We start from the raw sequence: 22129 nt of genomic DNA, 5'->3' as shown, positions 1-22129 counted from the left end.
GATTGGTTGTTAGCGCCGGAACTCAGCCAGGAAGTGAAACGATTTTAAGCCAATGGGGTGAAAGAGTTGAGTTGACGAATTGCGGCTGTGGCCAATCAGTGCAGACCACGCGTTTGCTTGATGCGAACACCCAAAACAAAGTGATGCATTAAAGATGTCAAAGTACGTTTGTATTAGTTTAAAGCAGGGGTCACCAACATTTTTGAAACCAAGAGCTACTTCTTGGGTACTGATTAATGCGAAGGGCTACCAGTTTGATACACACTTAAATTGTCAGAAATAGCCAATTTGCTCAATTTACCTTTAATAAATAAATCTATATATAGAAAAATGGGTATTTCTGTCTGTCATTCCGTCGTACATTTTTTTTCCTTTTATGGAAGGTTTTTTTGTAGAGAATAAACGATGAAAAAACACTTAATTGAACGGTTTAAAAGAGGAGAAAACAGGAAAAATATTAAAAATAAAAATTTGAAACATAGTTTATCTTCAATTTCGACTCTTTAAAATTCAACCGAAAAACAGAGAAAAACTAGCTAATTCGAATCTTTTTGAAAATATTTGAAAAATAATTTATGGAACATCATCAGTAACTTTTCCTAATAAAGATTAATTTTAGAATTTTGATTACGTGTTCTAAATAGATTAAAATCCAATCTGCGCTTTGTCAGAATATAAAACAATTTAGACCAAGCTATATTTCTAACAAAGACAAATTATTTCTTCTAGATTTTCCAGAACAACATTTTTTTTTTAAATTCAAAATACTTTGAAATAAGATTTAAATTTGATTTTACAGATTTTCTAGATTTTCCGGAACATATATTTTTTTAATTTTAATCATAAGTGTGAAGAAATATTTCACAAATATTCTTCGTCGAAAAACAGAAGCTAAAATGAAGAATTAAATTAAAATTTTTATTATTCTTTACAATAAAAAAAAAATTACTTGAACATTGATTTGAATTGTCAGGTAAGAAAAGGAAGGAATTTAAAAGGTAAAAAGTTATCTGTTTAAAAATAGTAAAATCATTTTTAAGGTTGTATTTTTTTCTCTAAAATTGTCTTTCTGAAAGTTGGAAGCAAAGTAAAAAATAAATGAATTTATTTAAACAAGTGAAGACCAAGTCTTTAAAATATTTTCTTGGATTTTCAAATCCTATTTGAGTTTTGTCTCTTAGAATTAAAAATGTCGAGCACAGCGAGACCAGCTTGCTACTGAATAAATACAATTTATAAAATAGAGGCAGCTCACTTGTAAGTGCTGCTATTTGAGCTATTTTTAAAACAGGCCACTGGGCTACTCATCTGGTCCTTACGGGCTACCTGGTGCCCGTGGGCACCACATTGGTGACCCCTGGTTTGAAGTATCTACTGTTCGTAATAATTTGTGACAAGGAAAATGCTATAATAAAATACCGAAAAGTGTCATCCAGCAGCTAAATGTCTCATAGTGAGTGTCGTTGTTACTGTAACTATCTTTCTATAGGACACAATTACTTAGATTTTGGTTCAATGATTTACAAAATGTTTGAAAAATGTAAAAATTAAAAAAATAAAATGTTTGAGATAAGCTAATTTTATGCATTCATTCATATTTTTTAAAATACATTTTTTATCATTCCATTGTATTTTTCTCGGGCTTCACGGTGGCAGAGGGGTTAGTGCGTCTGCCTCACAATACAAAAGTCCTGCAGTCCTGGGTTCAAATCCAGGCTCGGGATCTTTCTGTGTGGAGTTTGCATGTTCTCCCCGTGAATGCGTGGGTTCCCTCCGGGTTCTCCGGCTTCCTCCCACTTCCAAAGACATGCACCTGGGGATAGGTTGATTGGCAACACTAAATTGGCCCTAGTGTGTGACTGTGAGTGTGAGTGTTGTCTGTCTATCTGTGTTGGCCCTGCGATGAGGTGGCGACTTGTCCAGGGTGTACCCCGCCTTCCGCCCGATTGTAGCTGAGATAGGCGCCAGCGCCCCCCGTGACCCCGAAAGGGAATAAGCGGTAGAAAATGGATGGATGGATGTATTTTTCTCTTGCTTTACTTTAACATTTTTTGTTTATGGTTTAAAAAATCTTTGAAAATTGTTAAAATTACAAAAAAAACTCTTGTGTTTGACATAAGCCCATTTTATACATTCATATATATATTTTTTTTTTATTTTTTTATCATCCCATTGTATTGTCTCTTTACTTTAACATTTTTTTGTTCATGGTTTAAAATGATGGATATAGTATACATTAAAGAGCCTGAATTTACCTGTATATTTTCAATATTTACTGTTTTTGAGTGCAATTGTTACAGGATGCAATTATCCATTTGTATGTCTTTTGTAGTGCAACAAAGAAACAAAACAGTTTGCTTTTCCTTTGATGTTTAATGTTTTTAAGATCCAATATTGTAGAACAACGCAGAAACGAATGAGTATAACAATAGCAGGGGTTAAAATATGGAACTGTTTAAAGGATGAAATAAAACACAGCACCAACATAAACAAGTTTAAAAAGCTTTTTAAATCATTTATCATTAGTAAATATAAGAAAGAAGAGCAAACATTGTTTTAGAAAGACAATAATATATATGTATATAAATACAATTTATGATTTCATAATTATACATATAGGTTATATTAAAATGTGTATGTTACCACTTTATATGGAATTTAAATAAATTGTGTATATATAATAAGTGTACAATATAAGTGTACAAATGTATATGTTTGATTTAAATGTTAAACTGTGTATATGAGACGTGTGCTACATATATGTTGCTACTATATTGTTTAAAAAAAAAGTATTATAAGTGAAGCATGTTTTAGATTTTATATATTTTGAACCTTGTTCTTGTTGTGATGGGGTAGGTTTATATAAGCGTTGCTTCGACCTACACCCTTTCGGCTCAATCATTGCTCAAATGAGTGTTTTTTTTTATTTTCTTGTTGTTGTTCTTTGTTTTATGTGAAGATTGCCGAAATAAAATACATTGATTGATTGATTGAATGTCAATGTTCACATGCTTTAAACAGATCAATGTGGCACAAGGACAACGTGTGGCCTAAATGATGCATCTAACATTTAAAATAACAATTCAAACTATTTACAATGGTAAGGGAGGTAAAATCAATTTATTTGGACAACATTGAAAACAACGGATGATAGTGTAGTAGGGTTGAAAAATGTTTTTCTTAATTTTTCTCACACTTAAAAACACAGTGACCTCATAAATAAAGATTAAAAAAACATGTCCCTTTAGGTGCATTGCAACAACAATCCAGTGTTTTTTTTATAGTTTTAAAAAAAAGCAAAATATAATTTAACATTGAGTACAACTTCAAAAAGCACACGTGTACATTTCTAAATAGTAACTAGTAGGTAGTGACAAAGAAATGTCACTACCTACTATAAATACACACCTCACTAAATTTGGGTGAGGTGTGTATATGAGCAAACGTTTGATCCCACCATTAGGTTTATGTTCTACTTTGTCAAGATGACAACTTTGACTGGACTTTTGCACAGTGTATAGTGAATATATACAATATATATATTGTATATATTGAATATATATACAGCTGACTCTTCTCACCCTGGACACAAAATATTCTCCCCTCTTCCCTCAGGCAGGAGACTACGGTCCATCCAGACCCACACCTCCCGCCATCAAACAGTTTTTTCCCCCCGGCCGTCAGACACGTGAACAATAACAGGATCTGAGAGCTCAGTTACAGCTCATGTTATATGTCTTTTATGTTGCACGATTGTGCCAAGTAAAATTCTTAGTTTGTGAACCCGTTCTCAAACAATGGCAATAAAAACTTTTCTGATTCTGATTCGGAAACGTGTCAATGTTTTCTTCATCTTAAAAAGGGCAGGGTGTCCTGTTTTTGACACCCTGCAACAAATGGCGCTCTGCTCTCCCCACATAGAATGTCCTCTTGTCTGATCTCTTCTTTGTGACCTGGACAGACACGGACGGCACCTGTAAAGAGCGTAAACCGTCACACCTCCCCAGGTCTCTCTTCTAGGGCAGAAAGAAGTTGATTCGCTGAGGTATGGACTTGCATCCCTGGGCAGAGAACAGTCTCTCCTCTTTTGGAATATACAGCATGGCCTTGGCCACTTCGTCCAGGGTGGCGTCGTCCGTCTCAAGGCCTCGAGCCGTGAAAGCGTCCTTGGCGCACAGCTTGACGTGACGGTACTCCAGAGGTAGGAAGGGCACGAAGAAGTCAATGAGATGGCCCGACATTAGCTCACTCTGTGCAAACCCACCTGTAAGTAAACCAAAACAAATACTGTATTTTTCGGACAATGGAGCGCACCAGTATTTAGGCTGCACCCACCAAATTTTTAGAATAAATAAATATTTTTACATATATTAGTCACCCCAGACCTTATATATAAGCAACAGTACAAAATATTTTGTAAATGCTTATTTAGATACCTTATTTGTTTTCAAAAGGTGCCTGTCACACAGCAGTAAAACGACTGATCAAACAAAACAGACCCACTAACTGCGAGCTTTCCAAAATGTGAAAAAGACTCACAGATTTACAAAACTGAAACAATACAAACATAATGCCATTGTAAGTTAATAATACTAACATAGAGGCTCGTAAAAGTGTTGGCATATTCACTAATGCTAACAACGCTAGTTTGTTTTGATTACATTACGAAAGCACATACAAATATGTATGAAAACACTCCTAAAGACATCACACAGGGGACATTATAGTAAATTCTAATTGTTTTGGTTGAATTGTAAAACTTACAAACGTTTCTTGGAGTGAAGAATAAAGAATCATTTTGATCAGAAACGCTATGGACGTAGGGATGGGCGATATATCGATATACGAGATACATCGTGGGTTAGTCTCTGTGCGATATAGAAAATGACTATATCGCGCTATTAACGCAGTTGCTTTTAGCTGCGGGCGTTACACTACATGAGTTTCCCACTCTCTTGTCTCTCCTCACATAGACTTAAACAAGCACCTTCTTACATACGTCACGTGTGCAAAAACACGCTCCCGTGGAGTAGACAGGTAGCAACATAGTAACGTTAGCTGTGATGCTAACGGTGCGGGTAGTAATACGAGAGAGAGAAAGTGCGAATCTGGTAACAAATGAACGAATAATACCCAAGAAAAAACAGCACGGGGTCCATCGTCTGGCTGTGGTTTGGCTTCAAGCGGGAAGATGTTGAACAATTATGCGGCAAAATAGCATAATTTGAAGTCACCCGCTAGAGAATAAGGAGTGCTTGAAACTCCGCATGTCAACATCTCCGTTCGGTGCCACACCCACAAAATGCCGAAGCAACTATTTCCAGATCAACACCGTATGAAAAAAAATAGTCAACAGAAGGAGATAACGTTCACAGGACCCTACCACATAGCGATGGACATATACTATTTGATTTCCTATTATGCAGCTAATTTTATTTGGCAGTTATTGAAATATCTTGTGTGACATCATGCACAAAAGTGCATTTTATTTGTTTTAAACTATTGTAGTGGCGTTCTGTACAAAAAGTGCACTTTGATTTAGTGTTCTTTTGATATGACATCATAGTGACATCATGCACAAACGTGCACTAATAGCTTGTTTTAAAATATCTCTGACAATCTTGCACTTTCTCTTTTGGAATTTACATGAATGTTTGTGCCACTGATAATAACTGTTTAATAAATACAGTTTGGGTAAATTGACTTAGTTGTGATTTCCCTCTCTGCATGAATGTTTAAAATGAGCATATATTAATGAAGTATGAACAAGAATCTTTTAATGTAGACACATAAAATCATCAAACTGCTGTGATTATATGCATCAAATGTTCAAGGCTAAGGCAAAATATCGAGATATATATCGTGTATCGTGAAATGGCCTAAAAATATTAAGATATTAATAAAAAGGCCATATCGCCCAGCCCCATATGGATGCCACAAAACACAAGGCACATTGTCAACCCGCAACACCAACAGCAGGGGTCGGTAACCCGCGGCATGCGGCTCTTTAGCGCCGCCCAAGTGGCTCTATGGAGCTTTTTCAAAAATGTATTAAAAAATGGAAAAAAAATGAAGGAAAAAAATAATTTGTTTGTTTTAATATGGTTTCTGCAGGAGGACAAACATAGCACAAACCTCCCTAATTGTTATAAAGCACACTGTTTACATTAAACATGATTCACTGATTTGAGTATTTGGCGAGCGCCGTTTTGGTGGTCCTTGAACGCACCGTGGTTTGTTTACATGTACAACTTTCTCCGACTTTCGAGGACGTGTTTTATGCCACTTCTTTTTCTGTCTCATTTTGTTCACCAAACTTTAACGTTGTGCGTGAATGCACAAAGGTGAGTTTTGTTGATGTTACTGTCTTGTGTGGAGTGCTAATAAGACATTTGGTCTCAGCGTGACTGAAAGCTAATCGATGCTAGCATGCCATTTAGGCTAGCTATATGTACACACTACGCCTCATTTGTAGCTATATTTGAGCTCATTTAGTTTCCTTTAAGTCCTCTTAATTAAATTTATATCTCATGACATACTATCTGTATGTAATATGGCTTTTAATTTTTTGCGGCTCCAGACAGATTTGTTTTTGTATTTTTGGTCCAATATGGCTCTTTCAACATTTTGGGTTTCCGACCCCTGACCTACAGTGAACAGCCTAAAAGATGGCGCCATAGCACAATCAACAACACAATTTTTTTATTGTCTATGGTGTAATATGAAAACAATTTGTTGATTAGAAAACATGGCTGTTGGCGAAGAAAAATCTATGAATAAGCCGAACCTTTTAATAATAAGCTGCAGGGTTTAAAGCGCTGGAAAAAAGTAGCGGCTTATAGTCCGTAAAATACGGTAACTAAAACTTCTGATGACTTAAAAAAATAAAAAAATACCTTGGGACTCCATGGTTTCAGCACGGAGACGATGTTCCAGATCTTCCATCCCGATGTCCTCTCGGTTCTGACCTGAGTGCCAAAAGTCCAAGGCAACATCGTTGATCGTCGCGCCTCCAATATTACTGCAGAGGCAACCGGCACGGACAAAATATGTATAAATGAAAATGTACTTTACAAAACACGCCTCTAAAGCTGCAAGAAAATACAAACAATTTGAAACAAATAAACAAACGTCCTTTTATCTGTATATTTTTGTGATGTCGCAACACTGATGGCAAAGACAAGTGTGATAACCATAAAACAAGAAATGGATCCCATGGTGAGTTAGGGAAAAAAATTGCTGCACACGCCACTGCATTGGCTGCTCAGTACAATAATTTTGCTCAGTTGACAAAATAAAGTATGTCGGAATAACAGGATATATATTTGCAAATTTAACATGTTAAGTTTTCCTGAGCAGACTTACCTTCAATGATCCTCGTTTTTGACATATTACAGCTCTGCAAATATTATAAATTAAAGGGGAACTTCACATTTTTGGGGAATTTTTGCCTATTGTTCCCAATCATTATGAAAAACATAACAGATGTATATTTTTAAAAAGGATTCCAAATAGTAAATGTGATCAAAAGTCCGCTTACAATGTAGCCGCACTATTCTGCCCTAAAAAACACCTCCATTAAGATTTTGTATACAAAACCCAAAACTAGTGAAGTTGGCACGTTGTATAAATTGTTAACAAAAACAGAATACAATATATATTCCATTGAATAGACTGCAAAGACAATATATTCGACGTTCAAACTGGAAAACCTTGTTATTTTTTGCAAATATTAGCTCATTTGGAATTTAATGCCTGCAACATGTTCCAAAAGAGCTGGCACAAGTGGCAAAAAAGACCGAGAAAGTTGAGGAATGCTCATCAAAATGTATTTAGGAAATCCCACAGGCGAACGGACCAGGAACAGGTGGGTGCCATTTGGGTATAAAAGCAGCTTCAATGAAATGCTCAATCATTTCCAAACAAGAATGGGGCATGGGTCACCCTTTTGTGAACAAATGCCTGAGCAAACTGTTTAAGAACCACATTTCTCAACCAGCTATTGCAAGAAATGTAGGGATTTCACCATCTATGGTCCGTAATATCATCAAAGGTTCAGAGAATCTAAAGAAATCAATGTACGTAAGCAGCAAGGCTGAAAAACAACATTGAATGCCCGTGATCGTTGATCCCTCAGGCGGCACTGCATCAAAAACCGACATCAGTGTGTAAAGGATATCACTACATGGGCTCAGGAACACTTCAGAAAACCACTGTCAGTAACTATAGTCAGTCGCTACATCTGTAAGTGCAAGTTAAAACTCTACTATGCAAAGCGACAACCATTTATCAACAACACCCAGAAACGCCGCCACACATCGCTGGGCACAAGCTCATCTAAGATGGACTGATGCAAAGTGGAAAATTGTTTTGTGTTCTGATGACTCCACATTTCAAATTGTTTTTAGAAACTGTGGATGTCGTGTCCTCCGGACCAAAGAGGAAAATAACCATCCTGATTGTTATAGGCGCAAAGTTTAAAAGCCAGCATCTGTGATGGTACGGGGGTGTATTAGTGCCCAAGGCATGGGTAACTTACACATCTGTGAAGGCACCATTAACGCTAAAAAGTACTTACAGGTTTTGGAGCAACATATGTTGCCATCCAAGCAATGTCTTTCATGAACGCCCCTGCTTTTTCCAGCAAGACAATGCCAAGCCACGTGTTACAACAGTGTGGGTTCATCGTAAAAGAGTGCGGGTACTAGACTGGTTTGTGTCAGGCTTGCCACTGACAGTTTGTGTTTTAGTTTTTCCTCTGTCTGTGTTTAGTATTTCCTGTTTTTAGTTCCTGTCAGCGTTGTTATTTTGTCTGTTTCCTGTTTTTTTTCCCTGTGCGCTGTTTCTCCTCAGCTGCCGCTGATTGGCACCTGGCCACACCTGGTGTCAATCAGCCCGCTCCTACTTGTACCTGCTTTGTCTTCCAGTCAGGGCTGGATTATTTTCACGTACTGCATGTTGCTTCTGTATTGTATTGTCGCTCCCATTCGTTGCAGCGTAGCGGTAAGCTATAATTCGTTAGATGTATGTAGCTTACTGTTTTTTGTTCCCTGCTTCCTATTTTGTCTTTGTACAACACGTAACGACTTTTGTTCCCTGTTCTGTTTATGCTAGCCTCAATGCTAAGCCTTTTGTTTTTGCTAGCTTCCATGCTAAGCTCCTTTTGTTTGTTACCCGCCTCGTGCGTGCTTTTTGTTGTACCCCTTTTGTTTCTTCTTGTTTAGTTTTGATTAAATCATGTTTTCTTATTCAATGCCTGCCTCCATCTCTGCATCTTGGGGTTCGTCACAAACTAACTCTGACAGCTTTCCTGTAGTCCAGACCTGTCCCGCATTAAAAATGTGTGGCACATTATGAAGCATAAAATACAACAATGGAGACCATGGACAGTTGAACAACTTAAGCTGTACATCAAACAAGAATGGGAAAGAATTCCACCTAAGAAAGCTTAAAAAAATGGTCTCCTCAGTTCCCAAATGTTTGCTGAGTGACATTATAAGGAAAGGCCATGTAACAATGGTAAAACCGCTCATGTGCCAACTTTTTTGCAATGTGTCGCTGCCATTAAATTCTAAGTTAATGATTTGCGAAAAAAAAAAGATTGAATATAAGTTGAAAAAGATTCACAAATCATTGTAATCTGTTTTTATTTACGAATTACACAGCGTGCCAACTTCACAGGTTTTGGGTTTTGTACAATATAAGGCCCATTGCAGGTGGAACCAACCTGAGGTAGAGGAATATGCCCTTCCGGTAGTTGACGCCGTCTACATTGTCATAGTGGTCCATGTAAGGCTTGATTGCGTCGATGAGGCCTGGGTGAAGCTTCTCAGCCTCATCAAAGATAAACAGTGTCTGGGAACATCGGAGAACCATGTCCCGAATTGCTTCTCTCAGCTGACTCTAGATTACAGAAAGAAAAAACTAATTAGAGCATCGACTCAGTCCACACGCATTTTGCTAAACCAGAACACACAAAAAAGAAAAGTGATGATGACATCTCTCTGACATATACAGTACAGGCCAAAAGTTTGGACACCTTCTCCTCATTCAATGAGATTTCTTTCTTGCCATGAATGGACACGTGGAGTTGTGTACTTAACACAAAAAGGTGAAATAACTGAAAACATGTTTTGTATTGTAGTTTCTTCAAAATAGCCACCCTTTGCTCAGATTATCGGTTTGCACACTCTTGGCATTCTTTTTTGTTAAGTACATAACTCCACATGTTCATTCATAGTTTTGAGGCCTACAATGTAAATAGTCATGAAAAAGTTTGGACACACTTTCTCATTAAATGCATTTTTTAATTTTCATGACTACATTGTAGATCGTCACTGAAGGCATCAGCACTATGAAAGAACACATGTGGAGTTATGTACCTTATAAAGAAAAGTGAACTAATTGAAGACATGTTTTGTATTCTAGTTTCTTCAAAATAGCCACCCTTTGCTCTGATTACTGCTTTGCACACTCTTGGCATTCTCTCGATGAGCTTCAAGAGGTAGTTACCTGAAATGGTTTTCACTTCACAGGTGTCATAGTTTTGATGCCTTCAGTGACAATGTACAGTCATGAAAATAAATAGTCATGAAAATAAAGAAAACACATTGAATGGGAAGGTGCGTCCAAACTTTTGGCCTCTACAGTATGCTAGTCCCATATATTGTATACATAAGTTCAAAAGCCAGCATCTGTGATGGTATGGGGGTGCATTAGTGCCCAAGGCATGGGTAACTTACACATCTGTGGAGGCACCATTAATGCTGAAAGGTGCATACAGGTTTTAAAACAACATCCAAGCGCCAGCTTTTTTATGGACGCCCCTGCTTATTTCAGCAAGACAATGCCAAGCCACATTCAGCATGTGTTACAACAGCGTGGCTTCGTAAAAAAAAGAGTGCTGGTACTTTCCTGGCCCGCCTGCATTTCAGACCCGTCACCCATCCAAAATGTGTGGCGCATTATGAAGCGTAAAATAAGACAGCGGAGACCCCAGACTGTTGAACGACTAAAGCTCTACATAAAACAAGAATGGGAAAGAATTCCACTTTCAAAGCTTCAACAATTAGTTTCTTAAGTTCCCAAACGTTTATTGAGTGTTGAATGGGTAAATGTGGAAGTAGTGTCAAAGCGCTTTGAGTACCTTGAAGGTAGAAAAGCGCTATACATGTACAACCCATTTATTTATTTATTATTTAAAAGAAAGGGTGATGTAACACAGTGGTGATCATGCCCTTTCCCAACTACTTTGGCATGTGTTGCAGCCATGAAATTCTAAGTTAATTATTATTTGCAAAAAAAATAAAGTTTATGAGTTTGAACACCAAATATTTTGTCTTTTAGTGCATTCAATTGAATATGGGTTGAAAGGGATTTGCAAATCATTGTATTGCGTTTATATTTACATGTAACACAATGTCCCAACTCATATGGAAATGGGGTTTGTATATATATACATATATATATATATATATATATATATATATATATATATATATATATATATATACACACACACACCAATTATTATATACTGTATTGCAAAACTATCTTTGTGAGATAAAAACAAATAGTTAAATATCTGCTTGTCACCTTTATTTAGGATTTTAAAGCAAGTTATACATAAAACAAATCTAATAATCAAATGCATATGCATTTTGAATATCATGATTGATCACAGGTTATTACCAGCATGGATAATGTAAATTAATTTTAAAAATCAGCCCTCTGAAAGCAGCCACTACTGCGATGTGGCCCTCAGTAAAAATTAGTTTGACACCCCTGTTGTAGATGCAGGACTGCTTCCAAAAGCCCAATAAAAGTGCTACATGGCTTCAGCTTCTTTGAAAACACCACAGGTAGGAGCACGATAACTTGAATGTGCAGTAAATGAGTGTCTCCCTGCTGATGCCCCATGTAGTACACACAAAATCCTTAATAAAAGGCAACCTGCACCACATTTTAATTGGACACGCGGTGTTAGTAAACCACACACAACACGCCCACTAATTGTAGATGCTAATTTAAAGATTGCACATGCTGTTAAGCGTATGGTGTTTGGAGCTTAGTAAATCAGGCCCTAATTGGGTACACACCAGAATGTTCCTGGCACTGAGGCCTCACATTAGAGCCAATATGCTTGTGTATACCTTGTACATGTCCACCAGTCTCGCGTGTGGGAAGTGGAACGGGGCGATGAAAAGACGCACACACTCGCTCTTCACCCCGTCACGATAAAGGTTATCCGCAATAATTCTGGCAACAAAATTCTTTCCGGTACCGGACCAGCCATGGAAGGAGAGTGTCAGGGGCTTGTTGGACTCCGGGTTGTTGATGAAACCCTGGATGGCTTTCAAAACCACAGACTGGGCCAGGTGCTGACCGTGCAGTTTGGTCTGAAGGTCTCGAGCCAGGCCTGCAAAAAGTAATTTCCAAAGAACATGTTCATGCAAACAGATCTAAAATAGATTACTGAAGATGATGATGCGGAATATTTTAGGTATATTATTCCATCCATCCATCCATCTTCTTCCGCTTATCCGAGGTCGGGTCGCGGGGGCAACAGTCTAAGCAGGGAAACCCAGACTTCCCTTTCCCCAGCCACTTCGTCTAGCTCTTCCCGGGGGATCCCGAGGCGTTCCCAGGCCAGCCGGGAGACATAGTGTTCCCAACGTGTCCTGGGTCTTCCCCGTGGCCTCCTACCGGTTGGACGTGCCCTAAACACCTCCCTAGGGAGGCGTTCGGGTGGCATCCTGACCAGATGCCCGAACCACCTCATCTGGCTCCTCTCGATGTGGAGGAGCAGCGGCTTTACTTTGAGCTCCTCCCGGATGGCAGAGCGTCTCACCCTATCTCTAAGGGAGAGCCCCGCCACACGGCGGAGGAAACTCATTTCGGCCGCTTGTACCCGTGATCTTATCCTTTCGGTCATGACCCAAAGCTCATGACCGTAAGTGAGGATGGGAACGTAGATCGACCGGTAAATTGAGAGCTTTGCCTTCCGGCTCAGCACCGATCCGCCTGTCAATCTCACGATCCACTCTTCCCCCACTCGTGAACAAGACTCCTAGGTACTTGAACTCCTCCACTTGGGGCAGGGGCTCCTCCCCAACCCGGAGATGGCACTCCACCCTTTTCCGGGCGAGAACCATGGACTCGGACTTGGAGGTGCTGATTCTCATTCCGGTCGCTTAACACTCGGCTGCAAACCGATCCAGTGAGAGTTGAAGATCCCGGTCAGATGAAGCCATCAGGACCACATCATCTGCAAAAAGCAGAGACCTAATCCTGCGGTCACCAAACCGGAACCCCTCAACGCCTTGACTGCGCCTAGAAATTCTGTCCATAAAAGTTATGAACAGAATCGGTGACAAAGGACAGCCTTTGCGGAGTCCAACCCTCACTGGAAATGTGTTCGACTTACTGCCGGAAATGCGAACCAAGCTCTGGCACTGATCGTACAGGGAGCGGACCGCCACAATAACACAGTCCGATACCCCATACTCTCTGAGCACTCCCCACAGGACTTCCCGAGGGACACGGTCGAATGCCTTCTCCAAGTCCACAAAGCACATGTAGACTGGTTGGGCAAACTCCCATGCACCCTCAAGAACCCTGCCGAGAGTATAGAGCTGGTCCACAGTTCCACGACCAGGACGAAAACCACACTGTTCCTCCTGAATCCGAGGTTCGACTATCCGGCGTAGCCTCCTCTCCAGTACACCTGAATAAACTTTACCGGGTAGGCTGAGGAGTGTGATCCCACGATAGTTGGAACACACCCTCCGGTCCCCCTTCTTAAAGAGAGGAACCACCACCCCGGTCTGCCTATCCAGAGGTACCGCTAACGATGTCCACGCGATGCTGCAAAGTCTTGTCAACAAAGACAGCCCCACAGCATCCAGAGCCTTAAGGAACTCCGGGCGGATCTCGTCCACCCCCGGGGCCTTGCCACAGGGGAGCTTTTTAACTACCTCAGCGACCTCAGCCCCAGAAATAGGAGAGTCCATCACAGATTCCCCAGGCACTGATTCCTCATAGGAAGACGTGTTGGTGGGATTGAGGAGGTCTTCGAAGTATTCCTTCCACCTATCCACAACATCCGCAGTTGAGGTCAGCAGAACACCATCCGCACCATACACGGTGTTGATAGTGCACTGCTTCCCCTTCCTGAGGCGGCGGACGGTGGTCCAGAATCGCTTCGAAGCCGTCCGGAAGTCGTTTTCCATGGCTTCCCCGAACTCCTCCCATGTCCGAGTTTTTGCCTCAGCGACCGCTGAAGCCGCACACCGCTTGGCCTGTCGGTACCTGTCCACTGCCTCCGGAGTCCTATGAGCCAAAAGGACCCGATAGGACTCCTTCTTCAGCTTGACGGCATCCCTCACCGCTGGTGTCCACCAAGGGGTTTTAGGATTTCCGCCCCGACAGGCACCAACTACCTTGCGGCCACAGCTCCGATCAGCCGCTTCGACAATAGAGGTGCGGAACATGGTCCACTCGGACTCAATGTCCAGCACCTCCCTCGTGACATGTTCGAAGTTCTTCCGGAGGTGGGAATTGAAACTTTCTCTGACAGGAGACTCTGCCAGACGTTCCCAGCAGACCCTCACAATGCGTTTGGGCCTGCCAGGTCGGTCCAGCATCCTCCCCCACCATCGCAGCCAACTCACCACCAGGTGGTGATCGGTAGAAAGCTCCGCCCCTCTCTTCACTCGAGTGTCCAAAACATAAGGCCGCAAATCCGATGACACAACTACAAAGTCGATCATGGAACTGCGGCCTAGGTATATTATTAATTTATAAATTCCGCTAATTTTGCACGATTTAAAAAGGCTTATTTTCTGCTAAATGCAGAGGAAGTGTGACATGTCAGACAGTGCTTTTGAAACTGATATTTTCAAGGAAGTGTGCTCATACAAACCTTTTTAAATATAATTGACACATTTTAGAAACATAAAGGGGTATTTTCCTGAAAATGTATTCGAAATGCGGTTCATTTATTCTAATCTCTTGGAGCTTTTCCAGCATTTTACTGCCGCAGTACAATTACATATTTGCCTAAAACTACTTTCATTTTCTTTACGGCGTATCTTGTTGCGGCCTCCACACAACTATAGTGGCCTAAAAGTGCAAAACATTTCATGAAACAATTGACAATTACAGAAAACTAAATAGCAAATGACAAATGTTCTTACCATAGTGGAGTTTGGAGTCTGACTGTTTGAGGTTGTGGACAGGTGTCTTTTATACAGATAACGAGTTCAAACAGGTTCCATTAATACAGGTAACGAGTGGAGGACAGAAGAGCTTCTTAAAGAAGTTACAGGTATGTGAGAGCCAGAGATCTTCCTTGTTTGAAGTGACCAAATACTTATTTTCCACCATAATATACAAATAATTTCTTTAAAATTCCTACAATGTGAATTCCTGGATTTTTTTTCACATTCTGTCTCTAACAGTTGAAGTGTACCTATGATGAGAATTACAGACCTCTGTCATCATTTTAAGTGGGAGAACTTGCACAATCGGTGGCTGAATAAATACTTTTTTACCCCACTGTACATACATTTTGTATTTAAAGCTTTAATCTCTAGAGTCTACATCAACTTCACATCTATTCCTCATTTCAAAATGTTTTAGTTATTTTTAATGTTTTTTTGTTGACAAACAATCCACTACCTCGCTCTATCTCTCTCTCTATCCCCGCCCCTCCCTCACGAATGTTGCTGCGTGCTCACACCTTTGCAATTTGTTTTGTTTTCAACCCTTCTTAACGCCGAACGTACATTGAAAATACACGCAACCCTGACTCAAAATCCCGGACATTTGAGGAATTTAAGAAACCCCGCCCGGACAGCCCCGCAAAAGAGGACATGTCTGGGGAAAAGAGGACGTATGGTAAGTCTAGTTCAAGTATCACTGACAGAGTTTCACCTAGTCCCAGCCTTGTCACGCATATACCGTATTTTTCAGAGTATAAGTCGCTCGGGAGTATAAGTCGCACCTGCCGAAAATGCATAATAAAGAAGGACCGAGAAAACGACAATTTCCCTATTAATTTGAGCGAGGATGAAAGATTTGTGGCTGAGGATATTGAGAAAAAAGGACTAGAAAAAAATAAAGTAAAAAAAAAAAAAAAGGCAATTGCAATTTGAGCTATTCAGATGTTTTTAGACACATTTACTAGGATAATTCTGGGAAATCCCTTATATTTCTATTGTGTTGCTAGTGTTTTAGTGAGATTATATAGTACCTGACAGTCGGAGGGGTGTGTCCACGAGGGAATTAGTCACGGCAGCAGCAGCACGACAGAAGTTCCGCTGATCTCCGGTAAGAGGCAACTTTTTACCACAATTTTCTCACCGAAACCTGCCGGTTGACAAGTGGTGGGGAACCATGTTCGCTTGACCGCTCTGATCCATAGTAAAGCTTCACATCCGGGAATTTTAAACAAGGAAACACCGTGTGTTTGTGTAGCTAAAGGCTAAAAGCTTCCCACCTCCATCTTTCTACTTTGACCTCTCCAATATTAATTGAACAAATTGCAAAAGTTTCAGCAACACAGATGTCCAGAATACTGTGTAATTGCGCGATGAAAAGAGACGACTTTTAGCCGCTAGTGGTGCTGCGCTAATATGTCCCCTCCAACTCGAGACGTCACGCGCACGCATCATCATTCCGCGACGTTTTCAACAAGAAACTCCGCGGGAAATTTAAAATTGTAATTTAGTTAACTAAACCGGCCGTATTGGCATGTGTTGCAATGTTAATATTTCATCATTGATATATAAACTATCAGACTGCGTGGTCGGTAGTAGTGGGTTTCAGTAGGCCTTTCAAGTACCCCCAGGGGTACGCGTACATCCATTTGAGAACCACTGACTTAGGACATATACTATTTGATATGCAGCTCATTTTTATGTGACACTCATTGAAATATCTTGTGTAACATCATGCACAAAAGTGCACTTTATTTTTTTTAAACTATTGTAGTGGCGTTCTGTACAAAAATTCACTTTAATTTAGTGTTGTTTTAATACGTCATCTTAGTGACAGCACTAATAGCTTGTTTAAAATGTCTCTGACAATCTTGCACTTTCTGTTTTGAAATTACATGAATGTTTGTGCCACTGCTTAATAACTGTTTAATAAATACAGTTGTAGTCAATTGACTTAGTTGTGATTTCCCTCTCTGCATCAAAGTTTAAAAGTAGCATATATTAATGCAGTATGAACAAGAATGTTTTAATGTAGACCAGGGGTCACCAACGCAGTGCCCGCGGGCACCAGGTAGCCCGTAAGGACCAGATGAGTAGCCCGCTGGCCTGTTCTAAAAAGAGCTCAAATAGCAGCACTTACCAGTGAGCTGCCTCTATTTTTTAAATTTTATTTATTTACTAGCAAGCTGGTCTCGCTTTGCTTGAAATGTTTAATTCTAAGAGAGACAAAACTCAAATAGAATTTGAAAATCCAAGAAAATATTTTAAAGACTTGGTCTTCACTTGTTTAAATTAAAATATTTTTTTTTTTACTTTGCTTCTTATAACTTTCAGAAAGACAATTTAGAGGAAAAATACAACCTTAAAAATGATTTTAGGATTTTTAAACACATATACCTTTTTACCTTTTAAATTCCTTCCTCTTCTTTCCTGACAATTGAAATCAATGTTCAAGTATTTTTTTATTTATTGTAAAGAATAATAAATACATTTTAATTTAATTCTTAATTTTAGCTTCTGATTTTTGACGAAGAATATTTGTGAAATATTTCTTCAAACTTATTAGGATTAAAATTTTAAAAAATTATTCTGGCAAATCTACAAAATCTGTAGAATCAAATTTAAATCTTATTTAAAAGTCTTTTGAATTTCTTTTAAAATTTTTGTTCTGTAAAATCTAGAAGAAATAATGATTTGCCATTGTTAGAAATATAGCTTGGTCCAATTTGTTACATATTATACCAAAGTGCAGATTGGATTTTAACCTATTTAAAGCATTTCATCAAAATTCTAAAATTAATCTTAATCAGGAAAAATTACTAATGATGTTCCATAAATTCTTTTTTAAAATTTTTTCAAAAAGATTCGAATTAGCTAGTTTTTCTCTTCATTTTTTTCGGTTGAATTTTGAATTTTAAAGTGTCGAAATTGAAGATAAACTATTTTTCAAAATTTAATTTTCATTTTTTTTGTGTTTTCTCCTCTTTCCAACCGTTCAATTAAGAGTTTTTCTTCATCATTTAATCTCTACAAAAAACCTTCCGTAAAAGGAAAAAAAATGTACGACGGAAAAAAAATGTACGACGGAATGACAGACAGAAATACCCGTTTTTTTATATGTGTAGATTTATTTATTGAAGGTAAATTGGGCAAATTGGCTATTTCTGGCAATTTATTTAAGTGTGTATAAAACTGGTAGCCCTTCACATTAACCAGTACCCGAGAAGTAGTTCTTGGTTTCAAAAAGGTTGGTGACCCCTGATGTAGACACATATAATCATCATACTGCTGTGATTACTGAAATTAGATTTTCTTACTTAAACAGGGATAACAGGTCCATTCTATGTGTCATACTTGATCATTTCGCGATATTGCCATATTTTTGCTGAAAGGATTTAGTAGAGAACATCCACGATAAAGTTCGCAACTTTCCGTGCTAAGAGAAAAGCCCTGCGTCTACCGGAAGTCGCAGACGATGACGTAACATGTTGATGGCTCCTCACATCTTCACATTGTTTTTAATGGGAGCCTCCAACAAAAACAGCTATTCGAACCGAGAAAACGACAATTTCCCCATTAATTTGAGCGAGGATGAAAGATTCGTGTTTGAGGATATTGATAGCGACGGACTAGAAAAAAAAAAAAGTAAAAAAAAAAAAAATGCGATTTATCCTAGTAAATATGAAAACATTTACTAGGATAATTCTGGGAAATCCCTTATCGTTCTATTGTTTTGCTAGTGTTTCAGTGAGTTTAACAGTACCTGATAGTCGGAGGGGTGTGTCCACGGGTGTGTTGATGCGCAGTGTTTCAGGGAAATCGACGGCAGCTTTATGGGCGGCACAAGCTCAGCTGATCTCCGGTAAGAAGCAACTTTTTACCACAATTTTCTCACCGAAACCTGCTGGTTGACATTCGGTTGGGATCCATGTTCGCTGTGATCCATAGTAAAGTTTCACCTCCATGAATTTTAGACAAGGAATCACCGTGTGTTTGTGTGGCTAAAGGTTAAAGCTACCCAACTCCATCTTTCTACTTTGACTTCTCCAATATTAATTGAACAAATTGCAAAGGATTCAGCAACACAGATCTCCAAAATACTGTGTAATTATGCCGTTAAAGCAGACGACTTTTAGCTGTGTGTGTGCGCAGCGGTCATATTTCCTAACAGCCCGTGACGTCATCATTACGCAACGTTTTCAAGAAAAAACTCCCGGGAAATTTAAAATTGCAATTTAGTAAGCTAAAAAGGCCGTATTGGCATGTGTTGCAATGTTAATATTTCATAATTGATGTCTGAGAGTCTGATAGTTTGTATATCATTGATAAATAAACTATCAGACTGCGTGGTGGGTAGTAGTGGGTTTCAGTAGGCCTTTAATTCAAGGCTAAGGCAAAATATCGAGATATATATTGTGTATCGCGATATGGCCTAAAAATATTGAGATATTAAAAGAAGGCCATATCGCCCAGCCCTACTTTAAAAGCTACTCGAGAAAAACGTAGCTATGCTACTGGAAAATGTAGCTACATGTACCTTGTTACTGCACATCGCTGTCTAATGACCAGTGCAGTTTTCGAATCAACTATGCACAAAAGTACAGTTATAGCCGTGTTTTTTTTTTTTTTTTATCAGAGTAGTGTTAAAAGTCAAACCGCTACGAGCTGTTATTACTATTTAATTGTTACCTGTGATATTGTTGGTCACCCTGCAGTCCCCAGACTCACAGCACTGGCCCAGGCTGCAGTACCAGTGGTACGCCAGGCTGATGTAGTCCTGGGGGAACGCCGCCCAAATGTCCCTGGTGGGAACTGTCCACGAAGCACAACCAACCGTAGGTACTGTGTTCCTATATCATGCGTGAATAGACCAAATACGATATCATACCTTGCTGGGTCGCATCGTCCTGGTGGGGCTGACACTCCCCCTCCCATATGTTGCAGTAAATGTAATTAAAATAGTACGTGGACGCATTGGAGAGGGTGTCCAGTCGGAAGAAATGGCCGTGCGTGAATCCAGCCAGCAGCAAAAGCAGTGGCGATATGAAGCGGATAACCATTGGAGGAAGATGTCGACAGCGGTCCGGAGCAGGACGCCGAGTCTAGTGCGCCATTAAGCAGTCACTTCTGTCAATGTTGATGGAAGGAGGTGCCAGACTTCGAAACCCGAAATAAACTGATACATTTACATTTGATACTTGGCATATTTAGTAGCTAAATACATCGACGCAGCAGATTTACACTGGAACGCCCATCGAGATTGGATTTCCGACTCGGGGGGGGGGGGAGCTGTATTGACATTACTTCCGGTGTCAAGCGAAATAAGTGCTCGCTGCGAAATAAGTGCCCAGGCGTGTCGGGGCAAATATTTAGCGCCTTAGATGCGAAATGTATGCCCACTCTATTGTAAAAAGCAGTGGTCCCCAACCGATTGGTACCGGGCCGCAGAATAATTTTTAATTCATTTTTATTTTAAAAAATCAAATTTTTTTTTTTTTATTAAATCAACATAAAAAACACAATATACACTTACAATTAGTGCACCAACCACAAAAACGTCCCTTTTTCATGACAAACGGAAAAAGAACCCCCCCAGTCCGCGGATACAACAAGGTTGGGGACCACTGGTATACAGTGTGTATGAGACGGCTTGCCAAATAATTGCCTCTGTGAGAATGCAAAAGAGGTATACTCATTAAAATTGGATTTGCTGATATAGGATTCACTCCAAAGACATGCAGCTGGGGATAGGTTGATTGGCAACACTAAATTGGCCCTAGTGTGTGGATGAGTGTGAATGTTGTCTATCTGTGTTGGCCGGGCGACTTGTCCAGGGTGTACCCCGCCTTCTGCCCGATTGTAGCTGAGATAGGCGCCAGCGCCCCCAAAAGGGAATGAGCGGTAAAAATGGATGGATGGATTCACTCCCACTGACACAGTTGTCCTCTTCCATGACAGTTGTCAGTCCACACAAACAAATCTTCAGTCTCGCTAAATCACTACTAGGATGGTCTCTCTTTCGCTACACACACGTTGGTTTGTCAATGACGCCACCCTGCCAAAAAACTGCCCGGCTGGTCACACTAAGTCAATAGCCTGACAGCCAATGCAATACAATACATCGTACTACACATGTATGACGTAATATTGTATTACGTGTAAAGTCTCCAGCTAGTTTAATACTTGTTTTGACTTTGTCCATCCCTGTGCAGCGATTGGACTGGAATTTGTAATACTTTAGTCTTTGGTAACTGACAAAAAGATCCGAATCCTCCAATTCAGTGGTTCTTAACCTTATTTCAGTGATGTACCACTGTGAACATTGTTAATTCAGGTATCCCCTAATCAGAGCAAAGCATTTTTGGTTGAAAAAGAGATCAAGTAAAATACAGCACTATGTCATCAGTTACTGATTTATTAAATCATAACAGTGCAAAATATTGCTCATTTGTAGTGGATTTGAGCTATTTCATATATATATATTTCATATTTTATATCAGCGAAACCTGGCTTAAACCAAACGACTTTTTTGCGCTAAATGAGGCATGTCCTAACTTTACACATGCGCATATTGCCCGTCCGCTTAAAAGGGGTGGGGGGGTCGCACTAATATACAACGAAAACTTTAACCTTAGTCCTAACATAAATAATAAATATAAATCGTTTGAGGTGCTTACTATGAAGTCTGTCACAACGCTGCCTCTACACCTGGCTGTTATCTACCGCCCCCCAGGGCCCTATTCGGACTTTATCAATGAATTCTCAGAGTTCGTTGCTGATCTAGTGACACACGCCGATAATATAATCATAATGGGGGACTTTAATATCCATATGAATACCCCATCGGACCCACCGTGCGTAGCGCTCCAGACTGTAATTGATAGCTGTGGTCTCACACAAATAATAAA

General features: G+C 39.6%; 1 protein-coding gene across 1 annotated transcript; it reads right to left on the bottom strand.

Moving 5' to 3' along the window:
- Positions 1–3101: 3101 nt before the first annotated feature.
- Positions 3102–20517, bottom strand: tor3a (torsin family 3, member A). The gene is made up of 6 exons (XM_061887857.1): positions 20110–20517; positions 19911–20033; positions 12153–12418; positions 9728–9903; positions 6897–7021; positions 3102–4264 (listed from the first exon to the last, which is right to left on the bottom strand). Exons 1-6 carry the CDS (start codon positions 20279–20281, stop codon positions 4017–4019), a joined length of 1110 nt encoding a protein of 369 aa, XP_061743841.1. The 5' UTR covers positions 20282–20517; the 3' UTR covers positions 3102–4016.
- Between the last annotated feature and the right edge of the window lie 1612 nt (positions 20518–22129).

Source organism: Nerophis ophidion, linkage group LG26 (genome assembly GCF_033978795.1).
Source record: "Nerophis ophidion isolate RoL-2023_Sa linkage group LG26, RoL_Noph_v1.0, whole genome shotgun sequence".
Classification (NCBI taxonomy): domain Eukaryota; kingdom Metazoa; phylum Chordata; class Actinopteri; order Syngnathiformes; family Syngnathidae; genus Nerophis; species Nerophis ophidion.
This window is presented reverse-complemented; position numbering and strand designations above follow the sequence as displayed.